This window comes from Trachypithecus francoisi, unplaced genomic scaffold (assembly GCF_009764315.1).
Source record: "Trachypithecus francoisi isolate TF-2019V2 unplaced genomic scaffold, Tfra_2.0 Contig01461, whole genome shotgun sequence".
Lineage (NCBI taxonomy): Eukaryota > Metazoa > Chordata > Mammalia > Primates > Cercopithecidae > Trachypithecus > Trachypithecus francoisi.
The window spans coordinates 18,307,232-18,331,372 of NW_022681433.1; the positions used below are offsets into that span (position 1 = coordinate 18,307,232).

Genomic DNA, 24,141 nt, shown 5'->3' on the forward strand with positions numbered 1-24,141 from the left:
ACTCTGGGAGGTTAAGTGTTGTAGCCATTTCAGGAAACTGAGGCTAGTAGAAGTTAAGTAACTTTCACATGGATCCCCAGCAAGCCAGCTGTAGATGCAGGACTCACACTTTGATCTGACCACAAAGGCTGTTATGTTGCCGACTTAGGGATCCTGTCATGGCATTGTCAGTCACGTTGTGGAAAGACCTTCTTTGAATATTGTATACCACCTCCTCTTGTCTTCTGCTTATTCTAACCATATTCCCAACTACACTAGGTTTCAGTGTGGGAAGGATACTGAAAATGTGACCAATTAGAATTATTTACACACACAAAAAAAAGAGAGAGAGAGAAAGAGATGTTATTAAACTGATAAGGTCCCGAGTGCTCGTTGCTGTACTTTCAGAATTAGGTATTAACTCTTTCCTTTGGTTAGGGGAGAGTCCAGCCCATCACACCATGGAAATCATTGCTGTTATGAGTCGTAATTCTCTTCCAGTTAGCTAAACAAGGACACCAAGGGCAGACAGCTGTGGGAGTTGTTGGTTCCAGTATCTTTTTCTCCCTTTCCAGATGGGAAGAGTGCGTCTCTCTTGGCTCACGAATGTGTTTGCACACTAAGGCGATGGCGTCCTTAGAATGAAGCAGACCAGTGCTCTGACCTTGGCTTCTGGAGCCGAGAAAGTGATGCCGTGCTGCTTTGTTGGATTGCTGTGGTTTTTTGTGGATGATTTTTAAAATAGTATTTCTGACTAAAATTGCATGTGTCCACTCTTTTTAAAAATGTTACCTTTGCTAGGATTGGCAGAATTTGGAATTATATGACTTATTCAATATGCTTTCAAAGAGAGAAGCATTAAGTTTTGGTAGCTGGAGGGCAGCGGCGCGATGTGTTTCACTGCAAGCTCCGCCTCCCGGGTTCCCGCCATTCTCCTGCCTCAGGCTCCCCAGCAGCTGGGACTACAGGCTCCCGCCACCGCGCCCAGCCCATTTTTTGTATTTTTAGTAGAGATGGGGTTTCAGTGTGTTAGCCAAGATGGTCTCGATCTCATGACCTTGTGATCCACCCGCCTCAGCCTCCCAAAGTGCTGAGATTACAGGCGTGAACCACAGCGCCCGGCCCAGTTTTGGTTAATCTTACAGTGTTTGTCTTGGGAACAAATAGTATGAGAGAGAGGTGTGAGAATGGGAATAATAATCTAACAGATCAAAATTAGAGAACCCCAAACCATCACATTCTTTCTCTTTGTGCCATTTTAGGATTGAGAATACCATCCGTCTTACATGTCTGTGGTTATATTTTTACTTTTGTATATAAACTTGTAGCAGAAAATAAGATTCCGTAGTTTAAAGGGGCCAGGCACCGTGACTCATGCCTGTAATCCCAGTGATTTAGAAGGCTGAGGGGGAGGATCACTTGAGGCCAGGAGTTTGAAATTAACGTGGGCAACATAGCCTGACCCTGTTCCTACAAAAAAATTTTTAAAAATGAGCTGAGCATGGAGGTGCATACCTGTAATCCTAGCAATGATGATACCGTTATACTCCAGCCTGGGTGATAGAGTGACACCCTGCCTCAGAAGAAAAAAAAGTAATTTAAAGGGCATAAAAATGTATTAATGCCAAAGAAATGGATTCTGTGATACCTTCTCCTATCATATTCATTTTTATTCTTTAGTCATGTGTGTTGGGGGGAGTTTTCTACTGAAGAAAGCGTGTCAATAAGCTTTAAATTTTTTATGTATACATCGAGTTCCCGTGTAAACATCTCAAGCGAATTTACCAAGTAGATACAAAGCAGCATAAAAAGGGTTACTCCTGTAGAAAAAAGTGTATTTGCACAGCAGAGGAATAAACCTAGGCTTCATATTGTTTACTAGCAGTATTTCTGACTTCCTCAAGAGAAGAGGATGTTAAAATATTTGGGGCTTTTGTCTTTCATTACGAAGTTAGTACGCAGCACAAAACCTATACATCCTTTCTTCCTTGAAACATAATGACGCTTCAATCACATACCAGTTTTGCTGCGTGGGATTGGGCTTCCCCTAGCAGCACCTGAATCACACTTCTCCCTCATCTCCTTTCCAGCGTTCCAATCCCCATGCTGCCTATCCCAACCCTGGACCAAGCACATCACAGCCGCAGAGCAGCATGGGATACTCAGCTACCTCCCAGCAGCCTCCACAGTACTCACATCAGACACATCGGTACTGAGCTGCATCGGAATCTTGTCCATGCACTGTTGCGAATGCTGCAGGGCTGACTGTGCAGCTCTCCGCGGGAACCTGGTATGGGCCATGAGAATGTACTGTACAACCACATCTTCAAAATGTCCAGTAGCCAAGTTCCACCACTTTTCACAGATTGGGGTAGTGGCTTCCAAGTTGTACCTATTTTGGAGTTAGACTTGAAAAGAAAGTGCTAGCACAGTTTGTGTTGTGGATTTGCTACTTCCATAGTTTACTTGACATGGTTCAGACTGACCAATGCATTTTTTTCAGTGACAGTCTGTAGCAGTTGAAGCTGTGAATGTGCTAGGGGCAAGCATTTGTCTTTGTATGTGGTGAATTTTTTCAGTGTAACAACATTATCTGACCAATAGTACACACACAGACACAAAGTTTAACTGGTACTTGAAACATCCAGTATATGTTAACGAAATAACCAACACTCAAAATGAGATTATTTTGGTACACCTTTCTTTTTAGTGTCTTATCAGTGGGCTGATTCATTTTCTACATTAATCAGTGTTTTCTGACCAAGAATATTGCTTGGATTTTTTTGAAAGTACAAAAAGCCACATAGTTTTTCCAGAAAGGTTTCAAAACTCCCAAAGATTAACTTCCGACTTATAAGTTTGTTTTTATTTTCAATCTATGACTTGACTGGTATTAAAGCTGCTATTTGATAGTAATTAAATATGTTGTCATTGATATAAACCTGTTTGGTTCAGCAAACAAACTAAAATGATTGTCATAGACAGTGTTTTATTTTTCCTGTTGGTGTTGCTGATTTGTGAGCATGCTTTAAGATGAAAAAAGCATGAATGATAACTTCCTTAAAAAGGTGCGGCATCCAATTCAAATATTTTCGTCCTGATTTTAAAGCCGGTTGGTGTAGTGCTATTAAGATTTTGTTCAGTTAATTTTCCTTTTGAAAACTTGTTCGCACGTTGTTTAGGGTGCCCTTACTTCAGCAAAGGAGAAGGAGTAGGAGAGCCTTAGAATTTTTGAGGAAAAAAAAAACCTATAACATACAATGTACTGTATCAAACTATTTTACATGAATGACACAAGTATTCTGAATAAAAAATAATTGAACATTGTTAAAAACAAGGTGTTATGTAATAAATTTATTTTTCATAAATCAAAACGTGGAGTCAGTTGTATTTTTTATATGTACAAAGGGTTTTTGTTTTAATTTTAAAATGTGTGTTAACAAGTAGCCTCTGAAGAAATCTCTTCACTTTTCATTAACGTTATCTGTGTGTCTGTCTCCATAATGGAGTACTGACTTGAGTCTTAGATATGGATCCTTTTTCCTGTTACGCTCGGTGCCGTAATGTAAGATAGGAAACACAGACACCTTTCTAACTGGAAGATATTATTATTGGTGAGCCTTCAGTTGCTGGAATAATTCCTATTCTGTGTTGTACTGAGAAGGATTTGACTGTTATATCCCTAATAATCCGTTTTCCTCCTCTAGAAAATACAGAAGATTAGGGAAAAACTAACATTTTTTTCTTAAAAACCCAGCTCAATGATATAAAAACATTGTAAAACAAAATAACTGAGGAATCTCTGTCCTTACAGGCCTGACAATACAGTAGTGGTAATTTCTAGGAGCTGAATTCATGTTTCCATTTTAAGTCCTCCTGCCCCAACGCATTCTCAGGATGTGTGGATCTGGCTATGAGGTCACCTCCTGAGTCCTCGGGAGCGCTCTCCTCGCCCTCGCGCTCCCCTCTCTCCTCTCTTTCCTTTCCTTCCTTCTTTCTTTCTCTTTCTTTCTTTCTTTCCTTCCTTCTTTCCTTCCTTCTTCCTTCCTTCTCTTTCTTTTTCTCTCTTTCTTTCTTTCTCTTTCTCTGTCTTTCCTTTCTTTCTCTTTTTCTCTTTCGTTTCTTTCTTTCCTGTCTTTCCTCCTCCTTTCTTTCTTTCCTTCTTTCTTTCTTTTTCTCATTCTCTCTTTCTCCCTCTCGCTCTCTTTCTCTCTCTTTCTTTCTTTCTGTCTTTCTTTTTTTGAGACAGTCTCACTCTGTCACCCAGGCTGGAGTGCAGTAGCACGATATCCACTCACTGCATTCTCGGTCTCCCGGATTCAAGAGATTCTCCTGCCTCAGCCTCCCAAGTAGCTGGGATTACAGGTGCCCACCAACATGCCCAGCTAATTTTTGTATTTTTATTAGAGACGGTTTCACCATGTTGGCTAGACTGGTCTCTAACGCCTGACCTCAAGTGATCTGCCTGCCTCGGCCTCCCAAAGTGCTGGGATTACAGGCATGAGCTACTGCACCCAGGTAAAATTTCTATAAATTTTACCTCTCACTGTGCCTTCTTATTTCCTGTCCATTCTCATTGTTTTCTGATATTCCTTCTGCCGTTGAAGCTGAGGTGTTCCAAGCTTAGTGGAGAATCCTGGAGAGTATTTTTCTGCCCTTCAGCGTCTGGTCCCAGAGGTTAGAGTTAGGATGGAATCTGTGAAAACTTCATTTTTAACAAGCTCTTCAGTTGGTTCTGATGCAGTGGTCTGAGGAATATATGTTTTAAAAAAAACAGCCCTAGGGTCACTCACCTTCAGGCTGGTCTAAACATTGAGCAAATATTAGCAGCAAAGTGGCTTCGAGGGAGGGCTACTCCACCCACGAGTTTCCTATGTGAATTTCCAAAAGCGAAACCCATTCTAGAGTGGACCGTTCCACTCTCAATGGTCCAAGAGCCTGAAGGCTCAATTCTCAGATTTTTGTTTCTCTGGCCCCATTCCCTGAGTGATCCTGCCCCGTCTCCTCTCCTGTCATTAAACATGGAGGTGACCATTGAGTGCACGTCCAGCTGCCTTTCTCCCTGAGCACCAGGTTCCTGCATTTACTTGCATCTGTGACAAGTACCATCCACATCCACGTGCCTGCCAGCATTCTCTATTCCCTCCCCGGCTTTATTTGTCTACGTAACACTTAGACCTGAGTGATGACATCTGTTTGCCAATTTTCTGTATCTTCCCAGTGGAATGGAAGCTCCCTGAGAGGTCCTGTTCCATCTCAGACCTGGCTTCTCGATCTACACTTGTGCCCTGGGTGCTGCCATCCAGGCTTGTGACTTTAATAGGAAGATAATTCCCAGACTTCTAATCCAGACCTCCCTGTCCTGTAATCGTAGTTCAGTGTAACCTCAAACTTCTGGGTTCAAGCGATCCTCTTGCCTCACGTTCCTGAGTAGCTAGGACTACAGGTGCACACCACCACGCCCAGCTAATTTTTTTTTTAAATTATTTTTTGTAGAGATCGGGGTCTCACTGTGTTGCCCAGGCTGGTCTTGGACTCCTGGCCTCAAGCAGTACACCCACCACAGCCTTCCAAAAGGCTGGGATTACAGGCATGTACATGCCACCCAACAAGACATGCTAGTAATACCTTGGCAATGTGAAAGGATGAGTGGAAAACACTATGGTCAAGCTTATAACCTCGAATTGACAAGAGATTTGTGTAACAAATACTTACTGAGGCTGAACAAAGTGATGGCCACTTCATGCATCGAGGTATAATTTCCAAAAGATGTGTCATGCTCTGGCTTGGTCACTTGATTGAATTCCATATGCGAATTAATGTATGCCATCATCAGTACAGAGAGGGCCTAATGGGTAGGTGTGCCATGAGAATCCAAAGGGTACCTGGAAATCAAGTGGGGGTAAGAGAGCTCTGAGTATATTATTTGGGATATTATATTCACCAGAGGTCGAGGTTTCAGAGATCAGACACTATCCATGATTGATACAGGGGGTTTTCAGGACACTCCGTAGTCTCAGAAAGGACGGAAGTTGTTCATTCTTTCATTCCATTTATTGCATACCTACACTGCCCTGGGCACTGTGGCTGCTGTAACAGAGGACAAGGAGGGCTCGTTTCCTGTACTCATGCAGAGTGTATTTTAGTGATAGATGATAAAGAGTTAAGCAGTAGATAAGAATAACAATAAGGTCACATTTTGATTAAAATCTTGGTAAAAAAGGCGGTGAGGTGAGCGACAACGTCTTTGAGGGCCGGTTTTAAGTAGCATCATCAGAAATTTCCAAAGAAGTGATACGAAGTTGGTGCAAATGTAATTGCAGTTTTTGTCATTGAAAGTAATGGCAAAACCGCAATTTCTTTTGCACCAACCTCATATTTGAGATGAGAAATACGAACAGAAATATGAAATATTTGAAATACATGAAATTTGCACATAGCTTTGCACGCAAGAGCAACCAGTGTAAAGACCTGCTGCAGTGACGGGTGCGGGGTATTGGTGGACACTCTGTGTCCACCAAAGGGAAGCTCTGTGCCAGAAGAGAGTGGCTCCGAAGGGGTGGGTGAGAGAGGAGTTAGAGAAATAGGCAAGAGAGTATCCTGCGTTGTGGGTCGGTCGGCACGTGGGGGAGGTGGCCACTCACCAGCGGCTCCAGAACCCGTGGACGCGCCAGGTGCTTAACTCCCACTGCTGAAGATGGCGTGATGCTTGAAGCCACAGCCTGCACACCTTCCTCCGCCATGGAACTGAACTCACCAGCCACTTCCAAGCGGGAGAGATCTAATCCCTGCTCCCTGGCCTCCACCATCTCTCAATACGATCTCACTTCCTACCTGGCCTCCCTACACATGCCGTTCTGTGGTCTCTTCCGCACACACCAGTGAACCTTTGTAAGAATGTCTTCATTAAAAAAAGAAGAAAAAAAGGCCGGGCGCGGTGGCTCACGCCTGTAATCCCAGCACTTTGGGAGGCTGAGGCGGACGGATCACGAGGTCAGAAGATCGAGACCATCCTGGCTAACACAGTGAAACCCCGTCTCTACTAAAAAAAATACAAAAAACTAGCCGGGCGCGGTGGCGGCGCCTGTAGTCCCAGCTACTCGGGAGGCTGAGGCAGGAGAATGGCGTAAACCCGGGAGGCGGAGCTTGCAGTGAGCTGAGATCCAGCCACTGCACTCCAGCCTGGGCGATGGAGCGAGACTCTGTTTCAAGAAAAAAAAAAAAAAAAACTAGTAAAAAGGAATTTCAGGAGATAACATTTTTTTAAAAAATAAAAAGCAATGCCTTAGGTGGCCTCCATCACACTTAGAATAAAGTTGGAATTTCTCAGCACTGCCTAAAACATTCCAGTTTGGCAGCTCTCCCCATTCTCGTTTCCCACCACTCCCCCGCCCAGTAACGGCACTCCAGTTACCACCGCATCCTGGCTCCTACTCCAAAACGTCAGGCGCCCGCCGGTCTCCAGGCTTTTGCTTGCTGTGCCTTCTGCCCGGAATTCCCTCGCCCTGGATTCTGTCTGGCTTGCTCAGTTCATTTAGCTCTGCTCAAATGGCACCGCCTCAGAGAGCCCTCCCTCCCTACCCTTTCCTCAGCCACAGTGTGTCTGCTTTTCCTGCTTCACTTTTCCTCAGAGCAATGCACTACCTAGCATTTTTATGCTTGTGTATTTTTTTGTTTGGGTACTTGTTTACTGTCTGCCTCTGGGAAGAGAACAGCAGTGGGGGGAAGTTTTCTTGGGGGAGGTGGGGATTGGTGTGAAGCATCAGAAAGAACACTGGGTTTGGAATCAGAATCCTAGCGCTTGGCCCTGTTTCTTATTGTAAGACCTTAGTCAAGTCATTCAACTTTTCCAAGTATCTGTCAACCATAAGGATCAAAACTGACTTTCACACTGAGTCGCAGAAATGCTGAAAGGTACTTTGTAAAATAAACTATAAATCACTATTCAAAGTTTCATAATTAACTTTTTAATCTCAGATAAACCCTAAAGTAACTGTGCCCGGCACCGTGCCAAGCATCTTACACATATTCTACTCTAGTATTATTCACAAGAACTTTTTGAGTCAGGGATTATTTTCCCCATTTTTCAGATGAAGAAAATAAAGTTCAGAGAGGCTGTTCCCTGCTCAAATCCAGCTGCTGGTAAATCCAGATGTGAACCCAGGTCCTCAGCTTCCAGGCCCCAGAGAAAGTAATAAGCTGTGATGGTCATACTGGGTAAAGTGGCCACAGTTGCCAGATTGCAGAATGTCTCCTGGACAGCAACAGTCAGAGATGAAATTAGTTAGCTTGGAGGCTGCCAGAGAGAGCTGTCTTATTTACAAGTAAGGTGATTTCTTAAGTATGTTTTTCCATTTATACTACAAAGTATATAAATGTGTGTTTTACTTGTTACTGATTCTGTTAAAAGCACACTTCAACAGTTCTAATGGACTTTAAAATGGATGCTAATTCAGGAGGCCCAAAAATCAGCTTGACGAATATGCAGTAATTGTTTTGCAGTTGAGTTTCTTCATTGGCAGAAAATATGCTAAAATAGACAACTAGCCATTTTCTCTGGTTTAGTATTGATCAAAGGTTTTCCCTGTGCCAAGTTCTACTGCATTCCTCTCGTGCACCCCTCCAAGTCCCCCTTTGTCTCCAGCCACTGCTACAGTGACTAGTCCTACAGAGGCTTCCACCAGGTTTGCGCAGGTGCTTTGCCTTGAGCGCACATCAAGTATGTGTCCCTTCTGCCACAGAGTTTCTCTGATGCTTCAGTGTGGAATGTCCATGGGAATCTACTTTGAACTCAGGAATGCACAATCAGGATATGACAGGGAGCTAAAGCCCATACGGTTACCTTTGACCAATGGATTAAAGGAGTCCATGGGCAGATGCTTTGATTCCCAGAGCAGAACTGTTTAGAGATGCATTTCATAAAGCTTTTCAGAAGGTCCCGGCAGAATGGAGCACCCATTGTACGTTGGGCTGGTCAACTAAGTAAAGCATCCTTGTACTGATTTCCTTTCTTCCTTGTTCTCTCCCTTATCTCATACTGCTGCTCCCTGAGATCACACTTGCAAGTAAATCACCTGCATACAATCCTTTGTCTCATGTTCTGCTTACAGGGTGGAATCCAGGCTAAGAAAATTTGTATTTAAGCGAGTCCTCAAAAATAGCAATAAAGAACTTGTTGCTGGTGGGAAGTGAGATCCCAATTACCAGAGTTTTTCCTGTGTTCATTTGGGATGAGGTACAGGTGGAAGGGGAAACATGATACAGATGCTGGGTGCTTGAGCAGTATGAAAACAATATTTAAAAGACTATGGAATTGGCTGGCTTTCGTTAACTTCTTCAAAAGACTTGAAAAAAATTATGACAAGCCTAGGTAAGCCAATTATCAACCTGAGGCATGCTTGAAAGTCAGAGGGCCAAAATGGATGGTACACCAATGCAAACAATGTAAACTGCACCAAGTAATAGCTCCAATTACAGCTGCTGTGCCAGATGTGTTATCTTTACTAAAACAGATGAACACAGCCCCTAGCGCTTTGTTTGTGGCTTTTGATGTGGCAAACACATTATTCCCTTCTACAAGGAAAATCAAAAACATGTTTACATAGGAAGGACGATAGTACAGCCTCTCTTTTACTCGCAGACTATATTAACTCTCCTGCTCTTTGTTATAATATAGCCTGCAGGGGAGTGCTGCTGGAAAGATGGCAGAATTGGAAGCTATCAGGAATCTATCTGTCCACCTGGACAACCATTGTACTGGCAGAAACAGTCTCAAGTAGCCATTTTGGAACTCAGTTTATTTGAATACTCAAAACTTCCAGGGAACAGCTTAGCTGGTAAACTGCAGTTGGTATCAGCTATCAGTGTGGTGGCAGGCAGCTGGGGAATGGCAACCCATATCTCTGGCATATCTTGCTGGAGCCATGACAGGCAATAATGACCTTATCCTTCAAATAGTGGGGTTCTGTGTTCTCACGGGAGTGCTGTTTGATCACTGATTAATGAGTAAAGACTTTGGATCTCATTGTATGAATTCCTCCCAGATAGAAGCAGCTTCCAGGAGATTTAAAGGAACTATACCTGTTTGTTTGTTTGTCTGTCTGTCTTTGGACATTCAAAAACAAGCATGTATATGGGGAAATTTAGAAAGCCAGTATGCATGCCTATGGAAAGATACAGGCTCAGAAAAGACATGAGAAGACATTAAGCTTTCACCTCAAGCTGATCCCTGACCCAAATATACCATACAACAATCAAAAGACAGCAAACCCTGGATAAGAGGGAGAATCTATTTTCCAGAGTTTCTACATCATAAGAGTCAAATATCCAGTTTTCAGAATGAACAAACAAACAAAAAGGCATACAAAGAAACAGAAAACTATGGCCCATTCAAAGGAACAAAATAAGTTGACACAAAATATACATGAAACTCAGACATTAGACTTACTAGACAAATACTTTAAAGCAACTGTCTTTTAGCTAGGCATGGTGGCGCACACCTGTAGTCCCAGCTACTCGGGAGGCTGAGGCAGGAGAATCACTTGAACCCAGGAGGCAGAGGTTGCAGTGAGCCAAGATTGCGTCACGGCACTTCAGCCTAGTGCAGAGAGACACTCCAACTCAAAAAAAAAAAAAGAAAAGAAAAGAAAAACTGTCTTAAGGATTCAAAGAGCTCAATGAAGACACAGACAAAGATAAGCGGAAATGGTGCATGAACAAAATAAGAGTATCAACAGAGAGAAATTTTAAAAAGGAACCAAAAAGAAATCTTGAAACTGAAAAGTATGATAATTGAAATAAAATATGCACTAGAAAGTTTCAAAAACAGATTTGAGCAAGCAGAAGAACCAGTGAATTTAAAAGTTAAATTTCTATAAACTTAATTAGATTGTTACAACTCTAAGATGTTACATGTAATCCCCATGGTGACCACAAAGAAAATAGCTATAGAGTATACACAAAAAGAAATTAGAAGGGAATAAAAGTTTCACTCTAAGAAATCATCTTTTTACTAAACATGTAAGAAGGCAGTATTACAGGAAATGAGAGAGGTAAAAGTCATAAGTTATGTAGAAAACAAATAGTAAAATGTCAGAAGGAAGTCTACCTTATCAGGAATTACTTTAAACACAAATGGATTAAGTTCTCCAATGAAAAAACAAGGATTGGAAGACTGGATTTTTAAAACATAATCCAACCATATGTTGTCTATGACACTAACTTTAGACCCAGTGACACAAATAGGTTAAAAGTAAAAGGATGGAAAAGGACAGTACATGCACATAACCATCAAAAGAGAATTGGAGTAGCTATACTAATATCTGATAAAATAGACTTTAAATTTTAAAAAATTATGAGAAAAATACATATATTACATATTAATAAATGTATTGATACCACAAGATACATAGCAGTTATAAACATTTACACATCTAATAATAGACCTTCAAAACATCCTCTGTGCTCCATCTATTCATGCCTCCTCACCCTAAGGGTGGCTCAAAATAAAAGTATTAATGTGTACATCAGATTAATATAACAAAAGGGAAAAATCACATGATCAAGTCAATTGATGCAGAAACGGCATTTGACAAAATCCTATCTCTTTCCATAATTTAAAAAAAACTCTCAGAAAACTAGTATTATAGGGAAAATTCCTCAATATGATAAAATACCTAAACATGATAAAAACATGTTCAATATTGTACTCAAGGAGGAGAGACTGAAAGCTTTCCCTCCAAAATCAGAACAAGACAAGGGTGCCTGCTTTCACCACTTCTATTCAACATTGTACTAGAAGTTCTAGTCAGAGCTATTAGACAAGAAAAAGAAATTTTAAAAATTGAAAAGGAAGAGAGGAAACTATCTCTAATCACAGATGACATGATGTTATATATATAGAAAAGTCTAAAGAATCCACAAGAAATCTATTAGAGCTAATAAACAAATACAGGAAAGTCTAACGCCCTCACAAAGTCAACACACAAAAATCAGTTGTATTTCTATACACCAGCAGTGAAAAATCCAAAAAAACTAGAAAAGCAAGTTGAATCCCATCAGCATCTAAAAGAATTAAATGGGGCCAGGTGCAGTGGCTCATGCCTGTAATCCCAGCACTTTGGGAGGCTCAGGCAGGCAGATCACTTGAAGCCAGGAGTTTGAAACTAGCCTGGCCAACATGGTGAAACCCCATTTCTACTAAAAATACAAAAATTAGCTGGGTATTGTGGTGTACACCTGTAGTCCCAGCTACTTGGGTGGCTGAGGCACAAGAATTGCTTGAATTCAGGAGGCGGAGGTTGCAATGAGTAGAGATCATGCCATTGCACTGCAGCTTGGGTGACACAGGGAGACTCTGCCTCCAAAAAAAGAAAGAATTAAATACTTAGGAATAAATCTAACCAAGGAATTGAAAGGCTTATACACAGAAAACTACAAAACACAAATTATTTTAAAAGTCAGGAAATGGGGCAGAGGTTCCAAGATGGCCCAATAGGAACAGCTCCACTCTGTAGCTCCCAGCATGAGCCACGCAGAAGACGGGTGATTTCTACATTTCCAAATGAGGTACTGGGTTCATCTCACTGGGGCTTGTCAGACAGTGGATGCAGCCCAAGGAGCAGGGTGGGGCATCAACTCACCCAGGAAGGGCAAGGGTTGGGGGAATTCCCTTTCCTAGCAAAGGGAAGCCATGACGGATGGTACCTGGAAGTTTGGGACACTCCCACTCTAATACTGCACTTTTCCAGCGGCCTTAGCAAATGGCACACCAGGAGATTATATCCCGCCCCTGGTTCAGAGGGTCCCACGCCCACGGAACCTCACTCACTGCTAGCACAGCAGTCTGAGATCGAACTGTAAGGTGGCTGCGAGGCTGGGGCAGGGGCGTCCACCATTGCTGAGGCTTGAGTAGGTAAACAAAGCGGCCGGGAAGCTCAAACTGGATGGAGCCCACCACAGCTCAAGGAGGCCTGCCTGCCTCTGTAGACTCCACCTCTGGGGGCAGGGCATAGCTGAACAAAAGGCAGCAGAAACTTCTACAGATTTAAATGTCCCTGTCTGACAGCTTTGAAGAGAGTAGTGGTTCTCATAGCATGGAGTCCATTCACAGCTGAGAATGGACAGACTACCTCCTCAAGTGGGTCCCTGACCCCCGAGTAGCCTAACTGGGAGACACCTCCAAGTAGGGGCCGACTGACACCTCATGCAACTAGGTGCCCCTCTGAGACAAAGCTTCCAGAGGAAGGATCAGGCAGCAACATCTGCTGTTCTGCAATATTTGCTGTTCTGCAACCTCCAATGGTGATACCCAGGCAAACAGGGTCTGGAATCGACCTCTAGCAAACTCCAACAGACCTGCAGCTGAGCATCCTGACTGTTAGAAGGAAAACTAACAAACAGAAAGGACATCCACACCCAAACCCCATCTGTATGTCACCATCATCAAAGACCAAAGGTAGATAAAACCACAAAGATGGGGAAAAACCAGAGCTGAAAATTCTAAAAATCAGAGCACCTCTTCTCCTCCAAAGTAATGCAGCTCCTCACCAGCAACAGAACAAAGCTGGACGGAGAATGACTTTGACGAGTTGAAAGAAGGCTTCAGATGATCGGTAATAACAAACTTCTCTGAGCTAAAGGAGGATGTTCGAACCCATCTCAAAGAAGCTAAAATCCTTGAAAAAAGATTACATGGATGGTTAACTAGAATAAACAGTGCAGAGAAGTCCTTAAATGACCTGATGGAGCTGAAAGCCATGGCTCAAGAACTACGTGACGTATACACAAACTTCAGTAGCCGATTTGATCAAGTGGAAGAAAGGGTATCAGTGATTGAAGATCAAATGAATGAAATGAAGCAAGAAGAGAATTTTAGAGATAAAAGAGGAAAAAGAAACGAACAAAGTCTCCAAGAAATATAGGACTATGTGAAAAGACCAAATCTATGTCTGATTGGTGTACCTGAAAGTGATAGGGAAAATGGAACCAAGTTGGAAAACACTCTTCAGGATATTATCCAGGAGAACTTCCCCAACCTAGCAAGGTGTGCCAACATTCAAATTCAGGAAATACAGAGAACACCACAAAGATACACCTCAAGAAGAGCAACTCCAAGACACATAATTGTCAGAGTCACCAAAGTTGAAATGAAGGAAAAAATGTTAAGGGCAGCCAGAGAGAAAGGTCGGGTTACCCACAAAGGGAAGCCCATCCGACTAACAGTGGATCTCTCAGCAGAAACTCTACAAGCCAGAAGAGAAGAAAATCTACAAGCCCAGTGGGGACCAATATTCAACACTCTTAAAGAAAAGACTTTTCAATCCAGAATTTCATATCCAGCTAAACTAAGCTTCATAAGCGAAGGAGAAATAAAATCCTTTACGGACAAACAAATGATGAGAGATTTTGTCACCACCAGGCCTGCCTTACAAGAGCTCCTGAAGGAAGCACTAAACATGGAAAGGAAAAACCAGTACCAACCACTGTAGAAGCATGCCAAATTGTAAAGATCACCAATGCTAGGAAGAAACTGCATCAACTAATGAGCAAAATAACCAGCTAACATCATAATGACAGGATCAAATTCACATATAACAATATTAACCTTAAATGTAAATAGGCTAAATGCTCCAATTAAAAGACACAGACTGGCAAACTGGATAAAGAGTCAAGACCCATCAGTGTGCTGTATTCAGGAGACCCATCTCACATGCAGAGACACACATAGGCTCAAAATAAAGAGGTAGAGGAAGATCTACCAAGCAAATGGAAAACAAAAAAAGCAGGGGTTGCAATCCTAGTCTCTGATAAAACAGACATTAAACCAACAAAGATCAAAAGAGACAAAGAAGGCCATTACATAATGGTAAAGGGATCAACTCAACAAGAAGAACTAACTATCCTAAATATATAGGCACCCAATACAGGAGCACCCAGATTCATAAAGCAATTCCTCAGAGACCTACAGAGAGACTTAGACTCCCACACAATAATAATGGGAGACTTTAACACTCCACTGTCAACATTACACAGATCAACAAGACAGAAAATTAACAAAGATATCCAGGAATTGAACTCAACTCTGCACCAAGCAGACCTAATAGATATCCTCAGAACTCTCCATCTCCAATCAGCAGAATATACATTCTTCTCAGCACCACATCACACTTATTCCAAAATTGACCACATAGTTGGAAGTAAAGCACTCCTCAGCAAATGTAAAAGAACAGAAATTATAACAAACTGTCTCTCAGACCACAGTGCAATCAAACTAGAACTCAGGATTAAGAAACTCAAACAAAACCTCTCAACTACATGGAAACTGAACAATCTGCTCCTGAATAACTACTGGGTACATAACAAAATGAAAGCAGAAATAAAGATGTTCTTTGAAACCAATGAGAACAAAGACACAATACACCAGAATCTCTGGGACACATTTAAAGCAGTGTGTAGAGGGAAATTTAAAGCACTAAATGCCCACAAGAGAAAGCAGGAAAGATATAAAATTGACACCCTAAAAACACAATTCAAAGAACTAGAGAAGCAAGAGCAAACACATTCAAAAGCTAGCAGCAGGCAAGAAATAACTAAGATCACAGCAGTACTGAAGGAGGTAGACACACAAAAAACCCTTCAAAAATTCAAGGAATCCAGGAGCTGGATTTTTGAAAAGATCAACAAAATTGATAGACCACTAGCAAGACTAATAAAGAAGACAAGAGAGAAGAATCAAAGAGATGCAATAAAAAATGATAAAGGGGATATCACCACCGATCCCACAGAAATACAAACTACCATCAGAGAATACTATAAACACTTCAATGCAAATAAACTAGATAATCTAGAAGAAATGGATAAATTCCTGGATAAATACACCCTCCCAAGACTAAACCAAGAAGTTGAATCCCTGAATACACAACAGATTCTAAAACTGAGGCAGTAATTAATAGCCTACCAACCAAAACACGTCCAGGACCAGATGGATTCACAGCTGAATTCTACCAGAGGTATAAGGAGGAGCTGGTATCATTCCTTCTGAAACTATTCCAATCAATAGAAAAGGAGGGAATCCTCCCTAATTCTTTTTAGGGAGGCCAACATCATCCTGATACCAAAACCTGGCAGAGACAAAACAAAAGAAGAGAATTTTAGACCAATATCCCTGATGAACATCGATGCAAAAATCCTCAATAAAATACTGGCAAACCGGATCCAGCAGCACATCAAAAAGCTTATCCACCATGATCAAGTTGGCTTCATCCCTGGGATGCAAGGCTTGTTCAACATACACAAATCAATAAACATAATCCATCATATAAACAGAACCAAAGACAAAAACCACATGATTATCTCAATAGATGCACAAAAGGCCTTCAACAAAATTCAACAGCCCTTCATGCTAAAAACTCTCAATAAACTAGGTATTGATGGGACATATCTCAAAATAATAAGAACTATTTATGACAAATCCACAGCCAATATCATACTGAATGGGTAAAAACTGGAAGCATTCCCTTTGAAAACTGGCACAAGACAGGGATGCCCTCTCTCACCACTCCTACTCAACATAGTGTTGGAAGTTCTGGCCAGGGCAATCAGGCAAGAGAAGCATATAAAGGGTATTCAGTTAGGAAAAGAGGAAGTCAAATTGTCCCTGTTTGCAGATGACATGATTGTATATTTGGAAAACCCCATCGTCTCAGCCCAAAATCTCCTTAAGCTGATAAGCAACTTCAGCAAAGTCTCAGGATACAAAATTAATGTGCAAAAATCACAAGCATTCCTATACACCAAGAACAGACAAACAGAGAGCCAAATCATGAGTGAACTCCCATTCACAATTGCTTCAAATAGAATTAAATACCTAGGAATCCAACTTACAAGGGATGTGAAGGACCTCTTCACAGAGAACTACAAACCAGTCCTCAATGAAATAAAAGAGGATACAAAGAAATGGAAAAACATTCCATGCTCATGGATAGGAAGAATCAATATTGTGAAAATGGCTATACTGCCCAAGGTAATTTATAGATTCAATGCCATCCCCATTAAGCTACCAATGACTTTATTCACAGAATTGGAAAAACTAAAGTTCATATGGAACCAAAAAAGAGCCCGCATTGCCAGGACAATCCTAAGCTAAAAGAACAAAGCGGAGGCACCATGCTACCTGACTTCAAACTATATTACAAAGTTACAGTAACCAAAACAGCATAGTATTGGTACCAAAACAGAGATATAGACAAATGGCACAGAATAGAGCCCTGGAAATAATACCACACATCTACAACCATCTGATCTTTGACAAACCTGACAAAAACAAGAAATGGGGAAAGGATTCCCTATTTAATAAATGGTATTGGGAAAACTGGCTAGCCATATGTAGAAAGCTGAAACTGGATCCCTTCCTTATACCTTATACAAAAATTAATTCAATTTTTTGAATTAATTTTTAATTCAAAAATCTTATACCTAAATGTTAGACCTAAAACCAAAAAACCCTAGAAGAAAACCTAGGCAATACCATTCAGGACACAGGCATGGGCAAGGACTTCATGTCTAAAACACCAAAAGCAATGGCAACAAAAGCCAAAATTGAAAATTGGGATCTAATTAAACTAAAGAGCTTCTGCACAGCAAAAGAAACTGCCATCAGAGTGGACAACCTGAGTGTACAGGCAACCTACAGAATGGACAAAAATTTTTACAATCTACCCATCTGACAAAGGGCTAATATCCAGAATCTACAAAGAACTTAAACAAATTTACAAAAAAAAAAATCAACCCCATCAAAAAGTGGGCAAAGGATATGAACAGACACTTCTCAAAAGAAGACATTTATGCAGCCAACAGACACATGAAAAAATGCTCATCATCACTCGCCACCAGAGAAATGCAAATCAAAATCACAGTGAGATACCATCTCACACCAGTTAGAATGGTGATCATTAAAAAGTCAGGAAAAAACAGGTGCTGGAGAGGATGTGGAGAAATAGGAACACTTTTACACTGTTGGTGGGACTGTAAACTAGTTCAACCATTGTGGAAGACAGTATGGCGATTCCTCAAAGATCTAGAACTAGAAATACCATTTGACTCAGCCATCCCATTACTGGGCATATACCCAAAGGATTATAAATCATGCTGCTATAAAGACACATGCACATATATGTTTATTGTGGTACTATTCACAATAGCAAAGACTTGGAACCAACCCAAATGTCCATCAATGACAGACTGGATTAAGAAAATGTGGCACATATATACTGTGGAATACTATGCAGCCATAAAGAAGGATGAGCTCATGTCCTTTGTAGGGACATGGATGAAGCTAGAAACCATCATTCTGAGCAAACTATTGCAAGAACAGAAAACCAAACACCACATATTCTCACTCATAGGTGGGAATTGAACAATGAGAACACTTGGACACAAGGTGGGGAACATCACACACCGGGGCCTGTCGTGGTGTGGGGGAGAGGGGAGGGACAGCATTAGGAGATATACCTAATGTAAATGACAAGTTAACAGGGGCAGCACACCAACATGGCACAGGTGTACATACCTAACAAACCTGTAGGTTGTGCACATGTAACGTAGAACTTAACGTATAATTTTTTTAAAAAAAGGAAACTACAAAACACTGTTGAAAGAAGTTAAAAAACACACTGAAAATAAATATTAAAAATAATAAACAGAACACGAGTGACTTGTGGGATAATATCAAGGAGTCTAAAGGATTAAGGTTCATTTTTATTTTGTCCAAATAACTTCCTTTAACATTTCTCTTTTTAAAGTCTTTTTCGAAATAGGGTCTGAATCTGTCACCCAGGCTGGAGTGCAGTGGCAGGATCATGGCTCACTGCAGCCTCAATCTCCTGGGCTCAAGCAATTCTCCCACCTCACTCTCCCAAACAGCTGGGACTACAGGTGCATGCTACCACACATGGCTAACTTTTTTAATTTTATAGAGACAGGGTCTCGTTATGTTGCTCAGGCTGCTCTTGAACTCCTGGCCTCAAGCGATCCTTCCTCCTTGGCTATTATTACTATTATTATTATTGTTTTGGAGATGGAGTTTCACTCTTATCACCCACACTGGAATGCAGTGGCACGATTTCTCCTCATTGCAACCTCTACCTCCTGAGTTCAAGCAATTCTCGTGCCTCAGCCTCCTGAGTAGCTGGGATTACAGGCACCCACCACCACACCCAGCTAATTTTTGTATTTTTAGTAGAGACGGGGTTTCGCCATGTTGGCCAGGCTGGTCTTGAACTCCTGACCTCAAGTGATCCACCCGCCTTCGCCTCCCAAAGTGCTGGAATTACCGGTGTGAACCATTGCGCCCAGCTATATTGTTAAAATATGATCAAACAGTATTGAATGCTACAGAGAAATATTTCATGAAAGGAAGAGTTGAACTTCATTGCTGTCTTATGTTGAGAAATTTCCTCAGCTACCCCAGTCTTCAGCAACCACCATCCTGATCAGTCAGCAGCCGTTAACATCAAGGCAAGATTCTCCACCAGCAAAAAGATTATGACTTGTTGAAGACTCAGATGAATGTTAGCATTTTTTAAACAATAAAGTCTTTTTAAATTAAGGTAGGTACATAGCTTTTTTAGGCATAATGCTATTAAACACGTAATAGACTACAATATAGCGTAAGCATAATTTCTTTTTTTTAGAGATGGGGTCTCACTGTGTTGCCCAGGCTGGAGTACAGTGGTGCAATCATAGCCCACTGCAACCTGGAACTCCTGGGCTCAAGCAATCCTCTCACCTCAGCCTCCCAAGTAGTTAGGACTTCAGGTGTGTGCCACCATGCCCAGGTAATTTTTTTTTTTCTTAGAGATGGGGTCTCACTCTGTTGTCCAGGCTGGTCTGGAATTCCTGTCCTGCAACAATCCTCCTGCCTCAGCCTGTAAGCCTCACTTTTATATGCACTGGGAAACCAAGCAATTTGTGTGACTGACCTTATTGTCTTATTTGCTTTATCGTAGTTGTCTGGAACCAAACCCACAATATCTCCAAGGTGTATCTGAATATGGGGCAATGGATTTTCCAACATCCTTATCTCCAACTTCTAGTATCTCTGTTATTTTTGGATCCAGGTTTAATGATTGATTTTTCTTCCATTTAGGAGTCATATTTGTCTTCTTCTTTGTATGCCTGGTAATTTGTTATTGCATGCTGAGCATCATGAATTTTGGTGTGTTGGTTGCTGTATCTTGTTATGTTTGTTTAATGCTGGATTTTGTTATGGCACGCTGTTAAATCACTGGGAGTGAGCTGTATTCTTTTGATGCTTGCTCTTAAGTCTAATGTGTCAGGTCCAGAATAACTTTTAGTCCAGGGCTAATGAAGCCCCACTACTACAGAAACATTCTTCTGAGAATTCTGGCACATGCCCCAGCTGCAACTCTTCACTGGTGCAAACACGGACTATTCTGAGCCTTATTTGAACTCTAGGAATTGTTCTGCTTCCTCTTTCTCAGGGTTCTTTCTCTGACCTCAGAGAGTTTCCTGTTATGCCGACACAGATCCGTACTCAAAGGCTTGACAGAACCCGCTGTTTCCAGAGCCGCATCCACTTCCCCGCCACAGCTCCCTCTTCCCCAACACACCGTTTCTTAAGTTCCAGCCACCTTAGCTTTGATCTGTTCAACCCACAAGGACCACTGGGTTTTATTCGGATTTTCCTCTCTGCACTGCAGCCTGCAAACTGCTTTTAAGTGGTAAGCTCGTGCAATAACAAAACACACACTGTTTCTCAGGAATCACAATACTGGGCCGCCTTTTGTGTGGTGTCTGAAAAACCGTTTTTAAATATATTTTGTCCAATTTTCTAATTGTTTAAGGGGGTAGGGTAAATCGGGTCCCATGACTCCCCTTGGCTGGCAGTAGGAGTTACAGCTGGTGACAATTTGTTAATTGGGTGAAAACTTGAAGCTGGCTCACCAATTTATTAGCATTGAGGTACACCTGAGTTTGATCCGATCAGACAATCAATGCATTGTCCTGAAATGTATGAACCTGATATCCATAATTGCCCAATGTTTTGTCCAAATATTTTTGGACACATGCCCAAGCCATTAAGCAGTCTGGTATATAATGTGAGCCTTTGGGTTCCCAATGAGAAGACTGATAAAAGAAAGAAGAAAAAAAATATCTCCTTTAAGGGCTGGAGACAGAATGCTTAAATATCTACATTACAATGTTCAAGTAGGTTACAAATATATAAAATTACACGCTAGATAAACTAACACATTATTTTAAAGTGTTGCCTTTTCCCACTCTTGCTGAATTACTGAAATGATTCTATTTAAACTCTCACATGCATCTTTGACTTTAGTAATTTATTTTGTCATTGCTATAATTTGAGTTATCTAAAACATCATCTTTGTGCCATCGAATTTGCTTGAGCTTCAGCACTCTTTGACTTTCTATGTATGTTGCTGGACATTTTACCCAGGTGCAAATATGCATTCATGTTTCAGGAAACAGCTAGTTGTGTCATTTTTTTTTTTTTTTCCATTTGGCAGTCACCTTATGTAAAACATTTACTGTGTGGCTTTGTAAGTTATATATATTTTTTTTTTTTTTTTTTTTTTGAGACGGAGTCTTGCCGTCACCAAGGCTGGAGTGCAGTGGCGTGATCTCAGCTCACGGCAAGCTCTACCTCCCAGGTTCAAGCAGTTCTCTGCCTCAGCCTCCTGAGTAGCTGGGATTACAGGTGCCTGCCACCATGCCCGACTGATTTTTTTTGGTATTTTTAGTAGAGATGGGGTTTCACCATCTTGGCCAGGCTGGTCTTGAACTCCTGACCTCATGATCCACCCGCCTTGGCCACCCAAAGTGCTGGAATTACACGTGTGAGCCACCATGCATGGCCTTGTAAGTAATTTTTATAAGGCGTGTTTCCAATACAATACATCCAACAAATTGTAATTGAGTGTATTCCATCCCCAAGAATAATTCCTAAATACTAAACCTGTTTGATGTCTTGCTGTCTTTTTCAAACCATCTGTTCCATCAGGTGACCACTATATTCATCCAAAACTAGCACTTCAAGGTTAGTTTAGACTAGGTTTGCATGATAATATCCAGGGAGTACAGTGAAACTGGAATTTTAGATAAATAACAAAAATGTTTTAGTATAAGTTTGTCCCAAAGATTGCACAGAACATAGCTATACTACAACAAAAAAGCTGGTTTATCTGAAATTTAAATTTAAGCAACCTGTGTTTTTATTTGCAAAAACTGGTAGCCTATTTTTTAAAGTCACTGTGTCTTCCTCAACTAACCCATTTGTAACCTATTCATAACCAATCCATTTGTAAGATATTGTTGTCAGTGATACCCCCTATTTTGAATAATAATAATGAGAGAAAAAAATTTTACTTTGTATTTAGGGATATATAGTAATTTTTACTGTTACTTTCTTTTTTTTTTTTTTTTTTTTTGAGACGGAGTCTAGCTCTGTCGCCCAGGCTGGAGTGCAGTGGCCGGATCTCAGCTCACTGCAAGCTCCGCCTCCCGGGTTTACGCCATTCTCCTGCCTCAGCCTCCCGAGTAGCTGGGACTACAGGCGCCCGCCTCGTCGCCCGGCTAGTTTTTTGTATTTTTTAGTAGAGACGGGGTTTCACCGTGTAGACCAGGATGGTCTCGATCTCCTGACCTCGTGATCCACCCGTCTCGGCCTCCCAAAGTGCTGGGATTACAGGCTTGAGCCACCGTGCCCGGCTTCTTGCAAAGGATATAATACCATAAGCACTCTTGAATGTATTTCCAAGTATTTTTCCTGAGAGGTAGCAATTAATTCAGGGAACAAAATATTAGAAGATTGAGTTTACCAGTTCTCTGTGCTAGGAAAGCACACATGATGAATAAAAACATGGTCTTTATTAACACAAGTTTGAACTAGGTAAGTATGTTCGTTTTTCTTTCCACATTTTCAGATTTATGCCTCCGATTCTGTTGGCATACCAGCATGTTTCAAAGGCAAATGTCATCTTTATCACGACCACCCTGCCTACACAGACGGCAGGTTTCCCAGGCCACACGGACCAGGAAAGCCATTTAAATGACACATTATAGGATCTAGGAAGAAATGTTCCTTTCCCTTCAGCTGAATCAACCATGAAGGGGGGAGAAAAACCCAGAAATCTCAAGGACTGAATTTCTTCATAAAATTAAACATGTCTCCTTCATTTATTCTTAGGCATGGTGACTCTAATACTTTCATTTTCGCCTTCTGTACTATTTAGAAAGAGTAAATCAGTTTCCCCAGTACTTCAGAATCCTGGTAGATTGTCAGATCTTCAATAACTTAACTTGTTCGGTCATTTTATTAAGTTAGGGGAAAAAATAACCATTTGCCACTTTTGATTGCATTTTAGAATCTATGAGAAAGTGCTAAGTTTCTTTGTGGCTCCTGCTTGTCCTCAGTTCATATCAAATTGTCCCCAGCTTGAATCATTTCCCATGACTCAGAAAGTCATTTTTGTTCTGCCCCTAAGGATACAAATTGGAAATAAAGTGATAAAATTTGGAAGTAATGCAATAAAACATCCCTAGGAAGCTTGAGAATCTTAGATGAAGCAGTTGGTGAGTTTAAGATCTTGCCCAGATGTGCTGAAGATATCCTTTCCACACAGTTAAAATATTCACTGCCGTCCTTAAATCCGTGATGGGTTTCTTTTTCTTTCTGTCTTTTCTTTCTTTCTTTCTTTCTTTCTTTCTTTCTTTCTTTCTTTCTTTCTTTCTTTTCTTTCTTTCTTTCTTTCTTTCTTTCTTTCTTTCTTTCTTTTTTGACAGAAAGGCAGCTGCTGCTGCTCTTGCTGGCAGATGATAGCACTGGTTCTGAGGAAATCAGAATGCTTGCTGCCTTTGAGGCTGATGCAATGGGGAGGTCTAGCAACTTCTTTGTACCCTGGCTTAAAAGGACTTTCTCCCAACACATTCCTATCCCTAAAGAACATCCCTGCTTTCCTTTCCAGGGCATTTCTTTCTCTCGGAGCCAACCAGACGGTTCTCTGCCAGGGCCCATAGCCCTGCACTGACATGAACCAGAGCTGAGTTTGCCCTGCAGTCTCGCTCCTCTCCCACATTCAGTACTCATTTTTACAGGAAAGAAAAGCTCATGTGTGCTAAGTC

General features: G+C 41.3%; 1 protein-coding gene and 1 long non-coding RNA gene across 8 annotated transcripts in view; one reads left to right on the plus strand and one right to left on the minus strand.

The window, feature by feature from the left end:
- Positions 1-3,353, plus strand: part of CDK8 (cyclin dependent kinase 8) — a 148,233-nt gene extending 144,880 nt beyond the window's left edge. For all 5 annotated transcript variants that reach the window (XM_033237075.1, XM_033237042.1, XM_033237049.1 and 2 more), the window contains one exon: positions 2,070-3,353. In XM_033237075.1, the coding sequence (XP_033092966.1) occupies positions 2,070-2,195 (126 nt within the window). In that variant the 3' untranslated portion in view covers positions 2,196-3,353. The remainder of the gene's footprint in view (positions 1-2,069) is intronic.
- LOC117098462 overlaps positions 1-24,141 on the minus strand; it is an 82,308-nt gene that overhangs the window by 31,671 nt on the left and 26,496 nt on the right. For 2 of the 3 annotated variants that reach the window (XR_004443419.1, XR_004443421.1), the window contains exons 2-4: positions 21,977-22,106; positions 5,695-5,864; positions 4,520-4,727 (exon numbers count right to left, since the gene is read on the minus strand). This is a non-coding gene — a long non-coding RNA (uncharacterized LOC117098462). The remainder of the gene's footprint in view (positions 1-4,519; positions 4,728-5,694; positions 5,865-21,976; positions 22,107-24,141) is intronic. The other variant, XR_004443424.1, reaches the window with a different exon arrangement.